The following is a 14,402-nucleotide window of genomic DNA, read 5'->3' as shown; positions in this document are numbered from 1 at the left end:
ATGGGGAGGGGGGAAGGGGGAAGGGGGAGGGATTGCATTGGGAGTTATACCTGATGTAAAGGACGAGTTGATGGATGCAGCACACCAACATAGCACAAGTATACATATGTAACAAACCTGCACGTTATGCATATGTACCCTAGAACTTAAAGTATAATAATAATAATAAAAAAGAAAAAAAGAAAGAAGGATAAGAGGCAGAAAACCACCTTCAAACTAGTTATTAACTGGGTACAAGTTAACAATGAGAAATTTTAACCTATATCTCAATGCTTATTTCAAAGTAACATGCCCCATCCTTGGGCCTGTAAGCAGCTTATTAAGAATTATGTCACCTTCAGAAATCATTACTCCCATCTAGTTACTAGTCTTCATGACTGATATATGGTTATAATTCCAATAAGGCCTATCAAGAAGCCAACTCAAGCCGAGAGCAAAGTGATAAAGGAGAGAGAAGCAGGTGGGTTCTGGTGCCTCCCTTTTCAAAGACGGCCATCTGTGCAACAACAACTTTTATTAACCTGTTTGTGTAACTGGTAGATAAGGGTACTTTGGGAAAAAGTTTAGTTGTCTCTTGAAATCCCAGCGTTTTAACTGTTGATGCTTTCTATGGTCTAAATGTCAGTGTCTGCCCCAAATTTGCATCTTAGAACCTAATACCCAATATGACAGTTTCAAGAGGTGGGATCTTTGGGAAGTGATTAAGTCATGAGGGCTCCAGCCTTGTGAATGAGAAGAGTGCCCTTATAAAAGAGGCTCAGCCTGGGCAACAAAGTGAGACTCTGCTGTCTCAACAAAAAAAATAAAAGAAATTAGTCAGGCATGGTGGTGTTCCTGTGGTCCCGACTATGTGGGAGATTGAGGCAGAAGGATTGCTTCATCCCAGGAGGTTGAGGCTGCAGTGAGTTATGATCATGCCACTGGACTCTAGCCTGGATGATGGAGTGAGACCCTGTCTCAAAAAAATGAAAATATAAGAGGCTTGAGTGGGCTCCCTTGCCTCCTTCCACCATGTGAGGCAGCAGCAACGAGGCGTCATCTATGGACATCAGACATCAGATCTGTTGGTGCCTCGATCTTGGACTTCCCAACCTTCACATCTATAAGCAACAAATTTCTGTAGTTTATAAATTATCATGTCTAAGGTATTTTGATAGAGCAGCCCAAATGGACTAAGACAAGGCTCTAGGAAAGGTTCCCGGGATCTTCCCACCTGCTTCACCCACCATCTTATGTAGCCTCTCACCCCTGCACCCACCTACTCATCTGACAGTTACCCAATGCTCTGCTCAAATGAGGTGTATGGGAGAAAGAAAAGAACATGACTTTGTAACTGTGAGATCAAAATATGAGAAGAGATGGGGCAGAGCCAGGCCCAGGGAAAGAGTCAGCTCCCTCACCAGGGGGTTCAGGAAACCTTCACCGACAAAGACTTACCTCAGATGGATCTTGGCAGGGAAGTAAGAGCTTTCTAAGAAGAAAAGGCTCATCTCTTTTCTTTAATTAATTTAACTAACAAGAGCTCTCTTTAATTCTTCATCTGACCATCTTTTCTTACATAGGAAGTGTCCCAGTAGCTTAGCTTAGTTTTTATCTTGCTGGAGTCCTCCAGGATTCTCTTACCTCTATTTTCTTCTTCATCACTAATCCCTACACTTATCCTAAAAATTCAGCTGCTGGTTAACACCATCTCTCTGGATTTCTCTTTCTTTCATCACTCTCAGGTTTCTTCTTAGCTACCTACCAGCTTCACTCCATTTTAATTCCTTTGTAGCATATTCCCTTATTGGATCATGATACAGTTTGGCTGAGTCCCCACCCAAATCTCATCTTGAATTGTAGTTCCCATAATCCCCACATGTCACGGGACGGATCAGGTGGAGATAATTGGATGATGGGGACGGTTTACCCCATGGTGTTCTCTGTTCTCGTGACAGTGAGTTTTCATGAGAACTGATGGTTTTGTAAGCATCTGGCATTTCCCCTGCTTGTACGTCTCCTTCCAGCCATCATGTGAACAAGGACATGTTTGCTTCCCCTTGCGCCATGATCGTTTAAGTTTCCTGAGGTCTCCCCACCCATGCAGAACTGTGAGTCAATTAAACCTCTTTCCTTTATAAATCACCCAGTCTCGGGTATGTCTTTATTTGCAGGGTGAAAATGGACTAATATTTCCTTATTTGTAAAGTGAGGATAATAACAGTACATCCCCTTCATAAGGATGTTGTGTGAACTGAGTTAATTTTGCAAAGTGCTTAGTAATTAGTAAGCAATAACAAAGCACTTATTAGGCATTACTGTTACTGACAGAGAGATGTCTGTGATAGAATACATGAAATAAAAACTCAATTTTGTAACCATACAACTCACTCTCAAGGTGAGGGCATACATGTTTGTAAAAGCCTAAAAAAGGATGCATCACAGATGCTTTCTGCCTGTATGACCTTGTAAAAGAGGTTGTGGGATTTAAAGAGTTTGGAATCCCTCACATACCACAGGTAGAAGTATAAATTGATAAAATAATTGATGAATAACTCAATAGTTTCTAGCAAAATAAAAAATGCATTTTTTGACAAGTTAGAGGACAAGTTAAATAAATTATGTTACATATATACTATATCACACTATCCAGTCAGTAAAAAGAATGAGGTAGATTCATATGCTTAAATTTTGGTTCAATCACTAACAAGCTATGTGACTACAGACAGCCTGCTTAATTTCTCTGTGTCTCAGTATCCTTATTTGTAAAGTGAGGAAAATAACAGTACCTCCCCTTCATAAGGATGCTGTGAGAACTGAGTGAGTTAATTTTATAAAGCACATAATAACTACTAAGCAATAACAAAGCACTTATTAGCAATTACTGTTACTGACAGAGAGATGTCTGTGATAGAATAAGTGAAATAAAATCCCCATTCTGTAACCATACAACTCACTCTCCCCAGGTGAAGGGGCATACATGTTTGCAAAGGCAATACAGCAGACACAAATAGTAGCTTGCTGTATTTATTCTTATCTTTATATACTTCGATACTATTTAATTTATATTGAGCTTATCCCTGTAATTTAAAAAAAGCACTTGAAACATTTGAAAACTGACAGAAACAAAAGGAAAATATGTTTAGTATATCTGCACACACACAAAAACATGGAACACAAACTGAGCAAGTCTCTTCCCTTCCTACCTCATTTTCCTCATCCAGTTGGGATAACTACATGGCCAGGGATTATTGCATGTGCTGGTCATCATCTTTAATTACATTAAACGTAGCAATAATGATTGTTGTCTTTTAATGACAGCCTGCTACATGTTAAGCAGTATGCATGGAAAGTAACAGGCTCTGGGTAAAAGTGTTTTGAATCAACTGCAAAACAGACTCAAGAGTCAGGGAGGATTGCCCTGTCAGCTGGACCAAGAATGTGTCAAGACTGCCCTTTGTGTTGAGGCTTAGCATTGCTTCTCCCCAGGTTTAGACAGAAGGTAGAAGCAAATATTCATTCCTGCTGGGATACTCTGGCTCCTGGAGTTCACAATAACCTCACACCTATCTTCCCTCAGAGATACACTATAATAAGGAAGCCTCATCCTTGACTCCTTCTGATTCTGTGATGAGTTCTTTTTGAACTATTCTTATCACTAGCAGGGGTCAGGAGTAGAAATGATACTGAGTTGAGAACTCATTAAGATGTCTAAACAAATAACTGAACAGAAACCAAATCGTAGGCTCTCTTTTCATCCTTCTTTGATCCAGAGCATCTAGCAAAACCAACCTATTGTTTGTTCAGCTATGGGAGAACAAATTCTAACAGAACAGATTCAAACAAAGAAATGATTGAGCAGGACCATTTGATAAGTTCACACCTTTTAAATATGTGGGACTTGAAAGAATAAAAACAAGCTCAAAATGCAACTTGTACCCAGTTTTTTTTTTTTTTTTTTGAGATGGAGTTTCGCTCTTGTTGTCCAGGCTGGAGTGCAACGGCATGATCTCAGCTCACCACAACCTTCACCTCTCGGTTTCAAGCGATTCTCCTGCCTCAGCCTTCTGAGTAGCTGGGATTATAAGCAGGCCCACCATGCCGAGCTAATTTTGTATTTTTAGTAGAGACAGGTATTCTCCATGTTGGTTAGGCTGGTCTTGAACTCCCGACCTCAGGTGAACTTCCCCTCCTCAGCCTTCCAAAGTGCTGGGATTACAGGCGTGAGCCACCGCGCCGGCTCATATTCATTCTCTTAATCTTCTACTACATATATTCTTCTAATCTAATCTATTGCTAATGCAACTGAAGCACATAACTTTTTATTGTCCAATGACTGTTCCTGAGTCAAACTTCCCAGCTTCCTCTTAGGTCTACTTTTCAGGGCAAATATATGAAGGTCTTTCCAAAACAGTCTCATATCATCAGGTATTACAGAACACCATCTCCTACAGTTCTTTTAAAAATGATCAAGTTTCCTCCATTTCCCTGCCATCAATAGTAGCAGTCCATGTCTGGACTACTGCATCAGCCTCCTATCTGTTCTCCCTGAATTCCTTCTCACCCAAGTCCAGTTAATTCATGCTCCTGCAGCAAACAGAATGGTCTTTACAATATGCAACTCTGATCCTGCCACTCCCCTATTTAAACCCTTCGATGGCTTCCGTTGTGCTTAACATGGCCTGGATGGTCCTCTTGATCAGACACTGCCAACCAACTGTCTCATTCATGACTCTCTGGCCACAAAACAGACTGGCCAAGACCCTTCCTCCTCTGGTCGTTGTTCATGTTGTTCTATACGTCGATATAGCCCATACAGACTTCCTGCCTGGAGATGCCCACTCATCTTTCCAGTCTCAGAACTCTGTGACCTGAGGCTAGGTCAGGTCTCCCTATCAGTCACTCTCCCAGCTTCCTAGACTTCTCCTTCAAGCACTTAACACACCTGTAATTAAATGACGATGAGTGTGATGACTTCTCATTAGACCTTAAGATCCTTGACAGCAAGGATCATCACTTGGTCTTCATTCATCCCAATAGCTTAGTTCAGTGCCTAGCACATAGTAGTAAATATTTGTGAACTAATGCTATTTATTCTTGCCCTGTGATCTTTTCCTATGATAGAAGTTAGCAAATTTTTTCTGCAAAGGGCTGGTAGTAAATATTTTAGGTTTTGTAGGTCTTACGGTCTTCTGCAACTACTCAACTCTGCCACCGTAGCCTGAAAGCAGCCACAGAAAATATGTAAACAAATGGATGTGCATATGTTGTAATAAAGCTTTATATACAAAAACAGGTGGCAACTGGATTGGCCCAAGCACCACAGTATGCCAACCTCCATTCTGGAATCTCCTTTAAGCAATCTACTATGAAGATCTTGAATAAACTTATGAAAAGAAAACACTGACCTCTTCAAGATGTTTGGTCTTTTGTACAATCTGCTTGTTCAAGGAAATGACTTTCCGACGATGTAGCTGGGAGGTTCCTAATTTTTCTGGACTTTCTTCAGTTGATAGCTCAGACTGCTGTGGAAAAAAAGGGATGGCAAATCCAAAGGATTTAATTAGTTCACCTTGGTTCATGTAATCAAGCTCTGTTGAATGTGGGCAAAGCACTGTTGGGCAGCCAGTCACACAAAGCCAGGGCATTTACAGGGGCCTGTTCAAAATCTGGCGTAGAGAAGAGATTCTGACACAATGACCAAAATCTCTATCAACAGAACCTGCATTCTGGGCCAAGGGAACAGCATGTGTAAAAAAGTACAGGGACGTGACTGTGGTTATGTCAGTATCATACAGGCAATAGGTATCATCAAAAAGTCTTAAATAGGGGAATAACACGGCCAAGGTAATATCTTCACAGGACCATTCTGTAGTTATCAAGAATAATGAATTGATTCACTGTGAGTGAAGCATTATAAGTATATGGTTAAAAAGTCTAGTCATTCAGCAGCACTTATAATGAAGAGTCTCCCAACACATTTTCCATCAGTTGGCCCACCCCAATTTAATCATTTCCTATTTCTGATGTTCTGGAGTTGACAGGGGATTGACTGGAAAGGGATTAAAGGTGCTGACAGAGGTCATGTAGGAAAAGTTCTGCAACTGTATAAGTGGAGAAGGATCCTCAGGACCAGGAGTGAGTGGAGAGAGATCTCTAAACAAGATGATGAGGTGAATGTGACAACATTTTCCAGGAGGGCAATGGCCATTCCTCAAAAACGACACAAACAAGCAAGCAGCTTAGTATAGATACCGAATAGAAACACCTGCCTCAAGACTCCTGCGAGCAGCTCTAGGAAAAAGAAATTAAAAGGTAGATCTTTTTGCAAAAAGTGCAATTATAATACTTCTTGGGTGAGTATAGATAGTTTTATTAAACAGTCAAACACCAACGATAAAACATCTCCTTTCTTATAGTAAGTACCCCAATTCCAAGCTAATCATTGATTACATATTAGCATCAGAGCAATGATATCACATGTCATATAACATCTGGAAGATTTCACTGTATAATCATGAGGACGAGAGTGAAAAGGTAAATAACATCTTAGTATTATTATGAAAAGGTATTTGGCCTCTGAGACCTTCTGATAGGGTTTTGAGGGAGCAACAAAAACTATCTGGATATTCAACTTTCCCTGCATGTTTTAACAGTGATTCTAGGCTTGAAAGTTTGAGATATTTACCCACAGGAAAAAGAAATGGGAAAGTGAAAAGGAGGAGAAATTGGATGGCCATAACCATTTATTCTGGTTAAGGATTTCTCTGAATAATTCAGCAGTATTATTAATGGAAGATGAGTTCTTCTGCTACTTAACAACTTTGGAGTTACAAAACAACCAGCAGGATATAGCTGCATAAAACGGTAAGAAACATCATTTTCTATCTCACGGGCTGGTAGGCCATTAAGGAAACAGAAAAACTGAGCATTTAGTATTACAACACATTTAGCCTTGAAACCTGGGACTATGTAAAATGTCAATATTATTTTAGCTTTCAGGATTTCTGGGAATTGGAATTAACTTTCTAAAATTAATTTTGGACACAACAAGATATTCACAACTTGTAGTACAGACAAGGACAAACTATTTCTGAAAATCATTTGAGAGTATTAAAAAAGCGTGGCGGAAGAGACCACCCCTACTCTAAATCACTTACCAGAAACAGAATTACAATTAACTGTATCTCCTCTACTTTGATTGGATGACCTGAACTATGCTATTAATTTGGCCAGTTTTGTATGTTATGTATTTAATAGCTTTTTATATAGCTAATTTTAGCTTTGAGTTTTAATATCCAGGTTAGATTCCTTGACTGTAACTTCCAAAGTGTTAAAGCATATTCTCAGAGCATTGTGCTTTACTAGCCGAATTACATAAGCCTTCTGTTCGTGCTTTTCTGGTATCTGAAACAGAACTAATTTCCCATACAGTATGTCTCTAGGTGTGATGTCAGGATTATGCTTGAGTATCCTGACCTCCTCCAGATGCCTGTCAGGCTTCGAGACTGAGACTTGGGCAGGCAGGCTCCAGTGGACTCACGTAGCACTCACCTTCCAGACTTCCTCCAGTGTGCGGGGGCTGAGTAAACTCATTCAATCCTGTTCTGCAGCTTTGGCATGGATTGGGTAATGCCTGACTCTTAGCAAGCTTTCTTGCTCATAAACTGCTTTTATGGCCAAAGTCCTAAGAAAATAAAAATTGCATTCCCCCACCCAGCTTCCATGCTCTCGTATTAGTGTATGGGGCACACATACAGCTTTGTTTTAAAACTATGACCTTCAAACTTCACTTACAAGAGTTCTTCTTGCAGGAAAACCAGCAGCTATCTTGATATGTGGAAAGATTATTTCCAAGATAGCTATCTATCTAAGTCTCAATTTTGAGCCATATGCTCTCTCAAAACCCTGTCAGAAGGTCTCAGAGGCCAAATACCTTTTCATAATAATACTAAGATGTTATTTGCCTTTTCACTCTCATTCTCATGATTATACAGTGAAATCTTCCAGATGTTATATGACATGTGATATCATTGCCCTGATGCTAATATGTAATGTGCTCATTATTATTTGTAAGTGAATACATAAGCTATTGGATATGAATACATAAATTATTATAAATGAATATATAAGCTACTGTAAATGAATTAAAATATATAAGCTATTGAGTCCTTAGTTGTTTTTAAGAGTCTTTAACTGGGTCCTGAAAGTATTATAAAATGTTGAGAGCTGCTACCTTAATCTAAGGAGCCTGGTTCACTTGGTAATCCACCCATGGACTGGGACAGTCAATGGAGTGGGCTCACCACGTGGCCAGCCATCATTTATATAACACTGAGAGGGAAAAGTTCTTTCTGATTCTACTCTTTTACTAGACCCGTGATTCAGACAAGCATATAAACAGAGAGAAAATGCTGGTAATGCACAGAAAAAAATCTTGAAGTCTCTATATGTACCTCTATCATATCTGTTATAATAGTATATGTTCCAAGGAAACATGGGCTTTCAAAATGCTCTCCCTTACTGGTAGGTAATAATTCTTAGTGCTGCGTGGAGTCCTGTAAATGTGCATTTACTGGTGCACAGTACATATAAACTTGTAAGTTCCTGTGTTTGCCTTTGAGTCTAGAGACAGTGCTATGGGAAGCTGCTTAATGTTTAATGGGAAGTTATTTTTAGTCAGATAAAACAGTTATTATTGAGCTGGAATCAGAGTTCCTGACCTAGTAAATAGAAAGCTGACTGCTCTGTTTTTCAAACACACTTTTTATCAAGCAATCTAAATTTTTTGTTTCTCAAAGCCAAGAGAACTCAGACTGATGAAGACAGGAAAAGGTCCACAAACCAGCAGGTCTCATCTAATGGTTCATTCACTGAGAGACACGATGAGGAAGAAAACTAGATGACCAAGGTGGATTTTGAATGATGAGACAAAGTCAGATAGAAGAAGAGGAAAACGGGCTTTATACTAAGTCCTTGACAGAAAAAATTTAAATCCTAGAGCATCTTAACAGATTTCTGCTTCCAAAATGCAACATCTGTCAAAGAACATCAACCATCTACAAATATTCCATTTGTGTTTACATTGCAGTGAGGGCTAAAGTGCCAATCTAATTTGTTCAACATGTTCAGATTAAGAACGTGCTTTCAAAGCCACATGGTGGATTAAGATGACTTCTAGTGTAAATTCAGTGTTTTCTAATAACTGACAGATATTCACAACTTCTATTTTTAGAGGAAACAGATTTAAATGTCACTGAATAATATTAGTCTAGTTCAAAATGGTAAATTCCCAAGAGAAGCAAAAAATGATTACTTTAGCTAAAACTATATACTTTTATAATTGAAAGAGACCCAAAAGGTTATTTACACATCAACCTTCTAATACAGGGTTCTCTCCTATATCATCTCCCTACCCCACCAAAAGATGGTCACTAAGCTGACAACAATAAAGTATTCCTATCTTACAAGGTACCAGGAGTTCTCTACACTAAATAGATGGAATTCAGTTTTTGGCACCCTGACTGACCAATTAAAGACAAGTAGGGTGGGTGCAATGGCTCACACCTGTAATCCCAGCACCTCTGGAGGCCAAGGTGAGTGGATCACTTGGGTCAGGAGTTCAAGACCAGCCTAGCCAACATGGGGAAACCCCATCTCTACTAAAAATACAAAAATTAGCCGGGCATAGTGGCATGCACCTGTAATCCCAGCTACTTGGGAGGCTGAGACGTGAGAATTGCTTGGGGGGAGGTTGCGGTGAGCCGAGGTCACACCACTACACTCCAGCCTGGGCGGCAAAGTGAGACTCTGTCTCAAATAAATAAATAAATAAATAAAGACAAGTAAACAGACTAGGTGAAATATTTATTTTAAAATGTTTTTAAATCTAAGAACTAGCAAGAATGTTAAATTTCAGAAGGCCAAAAAGTAACTGAAAGTGGGAATCCAGGAATGTATGTGTACCTACTGAAGTTGGCTTTTTTTCCTATGGGTATGTGCCAAAACCTGATGATCACAAGCTTTGATTTTTACAATTCAGTAACAACTTTTTTACCACATAAATCTTGATACAGCTATAAGAGGGAAAAAATCCACAATGAGATTCTGTAACAACAGACTGGATCTCCTGCAGTTCTGTAATCCTAATTCACACAATACTTTGGTCCAAAAATCCCACAAGTAAGGACAAGGTATAAAATGGACTTGGGCTGACGTATCCCCAGGTGGTTGGCAGAAGCAAAAGCAGATCTTCCCTGAAAGAACAGAGCTTCAATCCTAGGCCTCAAATAGTTCCTACAGATAAATTTCCACGGAATATGGGGCTCACAGTCAAATATCAAAAGCACACAAGAAGTCAAACTACCATAAACAAAAGCCAGCAAAAACAGACAGCACAACTGTATCTGTAAAGACTTATTCAAATACCCCTTTCCAATGCACACACAACATATACATAAAAGCATGGCCATTCCCCACTAAAGCAACAGATTAAATCTAATCACTCTTTCAGATAACAGTTTAACTAAGTGTCCACAGCTCTTCCACCTGTCCTTTCTATAACAAGATGCTGACACCTCTCACCACATTGGCTGTTATCTTAGTTTGTAAGTGAACTTCTGAAGCACTCCTGATGATGTGTGACCACTGCAGATAGGAGGGGATCATCCACTTTCCTTGATCTACATTCAGCTTCCAAAAATGAAACTCAATACATGAAGGCTCTTCAATATTTTTAAAACCCACTAATGAAATTCCATGAATTTCAAAAACCCATAGTTATGTAACCTTGCTGAGTCTAAGGTTTTGCTTTGGGTCCCACGGTGAGTAATGCAATGTGCCTGCTCAGAATGCACTTAACATTTAGGAGGTGTGAACAAAATCCAAAACCTCCCCTTTAATCCCCGTACACTACTGTCAGGTCAGATGGCATCCTCACCAAATTGTGAATTGGTACAACTCACTTTTCTGAAATTCAACAGTTTACATTTTTCTTAAGTGATGTTCCAGTTATCTTTGCAAGTGATGCTCAAGTCTGGCAAGGCTAAAGCCCAAGTCCTTATGCAAATTAATAAGGACTCTGAAATGTACAAGTTGTGCTGTGTGGCTTGAGACCATTTTACCAGGTTGACAATTCATTAGTTGATACCATTCTCTTTGCAGTTAGGTATTGTATACTAACTATGCAACAGTCGCTCCGAATTCAGGAAATCTTAGAGCTGTTTGTAAACACAAACATACTTAGCATTGTTCTCTCCAGATTTACAGGGTTCCTTACTCTCTTAACTCTGATTAAAATTTTACATCTCTCTCCCCACCTTCCTTGGCTTATTTCAACTAATCTTTACTCAGATCTTACCGTGTGGGGGCACGGTGCTATGCTCTGGGGAAGGGGGAAAAGACAAAGACCGTACCTCTGGCCCTTCATAATCTAGCCAGACAAAACTGGCTAATTCATAAGTAAAGGTGTTGCATCCTCTGCATTCTCCTCAATGCCTAACTTGTGTCACAGAGGAAAAGAGTTTTGAAAGCTGCTGTTGTTCCTTCCTCTCCCTCTCTTCCTTTCTTCTTTCCTTTGGCAAATGTCTGTGAAAACCCAACTGTGTTGGGCACTGAGAGTACACTACAATCCCAGCCCTCCTGGAAAGCAAACATTCTAGGCCTGGGAGACGGGCAAACAGACAAATGAAACAGTGCTTGAGGGAAGTGCTATGAAGGAGATAAAGAGTTGATCTCTACAACATCACAGAAGAGCCGCTTTTAATAAGTAGAATCTGATTTTTTTTTTTTTTTTTTTTTTTAGAGACAGGATCTCACTCTGTTGCCCAGGCTCGAATGCAGTAGCATGATCATAGCTCACTGCAACCTCAAACTCCTGAGCTCAAGCAATCCTCCTGCCTCTGCTTCCCAAGGAGCTGGGACTGGAGGTACATGCCACTACACCCAGGTAATTTAAAAAAAATATTTTGTAGAGATAGGGGTCTCACTATGTTGCCCAGTCTGGTCTCAAACTCCTGGCCTCAAGCTATCCTCTCACGTCAGGTTCCTAAAATGCCTGGATTACAGGCGTGAGCCTCTGTGCCTGACCCAGAATCATGGCTAATGGCTATGAGGTGAGTCTCCCCAAAGTCTTCAAGTGATTCATTATCTTCTACTGAGTATTTATTATGAATGAGGCAACAGCAATACAAAGATAAAAAATGAAATATTGGCCCTCTAATACTTTAGAGGTTAGGAATATGATTTATGCAACACCTATTATGTTATGTGAAGAAAGAGTATCCAGAATGAAGGGGTTTAAAAATCTACCTAGGCCCCTACCCCTCCTGATTCCAACCTGGGTTTTTCTATCTGTGGCCACAATAGGAGGTTTCCAAGAGGGCAACACCCTCACCCCTTTCCTGCCCCATACTACACTTCTCCCCAACTCCACAAACCAATGGTGCTAGCAAGTGGTAACATTTTTTGAGTTGGGGCAGGATGATAGGATAGGAAACACTCATATCTAAGGGTATCAGAAATCACACAGGTGCCAGATCAGGTGTGATTTTCTAACAAAGCAGTCAGGGTCCCCTGGCTGCTGAGCTTACTGTGACTTTCTGGCCCAGGCAATGTCCCTGGGCTGTGGTATCTTCACTCAGTCCTAAGCCCTTCCCTTTTCCATTTCTCACCCCGTGGTATGATTTTAAAAGTCACCCATTCTGCCTGGTTATTATTAGGCAAAAACAGTTCAATATCAACTATGCCAACCACTTTTCTTTGGGCAGATACTGTCACTTCAAATGATAACACAAACTAAGTAGCATCTGGCAGCCTCTTTATAGGTACACGAATTGTATCATTCTGTAATTTATGTTTTCACAGGTTGACTGACTCCTTACTGGAAGCCCCTCAGGGCTGCAACCCTGACTAATGCATAACGCAATCCCTGCCCCCTACACCTGCCACTGCCTGGATGTAGGATCTACTCAATAGTTGTTTGCTGAAAGAAGAAATATATCTAATCACTCTTTCACATGACAGTGATTATGAGGTCAATTCCATCAGTTCTCTGGCAGAAAAAAAACCAAGCTGAAGACTTAAAATATAAAAAAACTGTGCTAATTTAAAAATATATTTTCGTAAGACTTCATACATTTGGAAAAAGTGTAAGGGTTACAAACCCAGGGTAGATAAATAACAACATGAAGGAAGGCAACTACTAAGAGGACAGAGGATATATTAACAACTGATACTTTAGGGGCAATTCCTTCCAACTTTGTTAAATATATTTCCTGAGGGACTAGTGGAAACGAAGGCCTTATGGGGATGCTAGCCACTGTGTGTAGCCCCCCATCTGTTGGCAGAAAAGCAATCCCTGTCTCCTACTCTCTCTCGTTCAGAGGGGCTGCCAATCCCCTGGCAATAATGGGCCTGGGGAGAAATCTGTGACCTAAGCCATGACAAACAGAGGAGAGTCCTTCCTTAGGATTTTATATACTGATGGAGGGAGGGGGCAGTAAGACAGAAACCGTCTATAGCCAGGCCTCCAAGGTGATGAGGCCGAGAGAGAGACAAAGTGAAGCAAAGGTAAAGGGATATGGCAGGGCCACTTGAGTCCCTCTAAAGACTTTCAGTTCTGAGAGCTGATAAAGGTTCCCTTTTGCTTACAGCAACATGCTGGGTAGAATTCCTATTACTTGCACCCAAAAGGCTTACAAGGCACAGGGTCCAAGTGAGTGAGTGATAGAACTAAAGAGGCAGTCTTCTCTGCTGACTGCATCATAAAGTAGAATAAGAATCATCATGATAGATGGGGACAAGATCTGCTCTAATCAAATGCGGCTGTCTGCTTTTTCTAGAAGAGACCCTTTCCTTGTGTTTTTTCATAAGTACATCCTTGACCATACCCAAGCTCTAATTATCTGGAGAGATTCCCCAGCTGCTCTGGAAAGATATGACTTCAAGACAGAACAAAGGCTTCTGACTAACTGCCAGAGAATGATCCTCAGAATCAAAAGGTCAGAGGCAATGGTGCCAGAATTTCTTAATTGCTGGACAGGAAAATTTCCAAAACCCATTAAGGAAAAAAAATTCCTTTTTTCCAAGTAAGTCCCTTGATGATCTAAAACACACCTTGCTATGGAAATGAGATCAAGATGTTGACATTCTTTGGGCTAGGATATTACCTCCCCCTGCCTTGTTTTTCTGAAACAAAGTCTCTCTATGTCGCCCAGGCTGGAGTGCAGTGGCGCGATCTCTGCTCACTGCAACCTCCGCCTCCCAGGTTCAAGCTACCAATCCCACCTCAGCCTCCCAAGTAGCTGGGATTACAAGCACGTGCCACCACACCCAGCTAATTTTTTTATTTCAGTAGAGACGGGGTTTCACCATGTTGGCCAGGCTGGTCTCAAACTCCTGACCTCAAGTGATCTGCCCACCTG

At 40.5% G+C, this 14,402-nt stretch overlaps 1 protein-coding gene across 1 annotated transcript in view; it reads right to left on the bottom strand.

The window, feature by feature from the left end:
* The window catches only part of CCDC93 (coiled-coil domain containing 93), a 94,096-nt gene that overhangs the window by 32,560 nt on the left and 47,134 nt on the right, over positions 1–14,402 (bottom strand). The window contains exon 12 of the mRNA XM_011983458.1: positions 5,388–5,504. Coding sequence (XP_011838848.1) covers positions 5,388–5,504 — 117 coding nt within the window. The remainder of the gene's footprint in view (positions 1–5,387; positions 5,505–14,402) is intronic.

Source organism: Mandrillus leucophaeus, unplaced genomic scaffold (assembly GCF_000951045.1).
Source record: "Mandrillus leucophaeus isolate KB7577 unplaced genomic scaffold, Mleu.le_1.0 Scaffold25, whole genome shotgun sequence".
In the NCBI taxonomy this organism is placed as follows: Eukaryota; Metazoa; Chordata; class Mammalia; order Primates; family Cercopithecidae; genus Mandrillus; species Mandrillus leucophaeus.
Note: the sequence above shows the minus strand (reverse complement) of the source record. Positions and strands in the feature narration are given on the sequence as shown.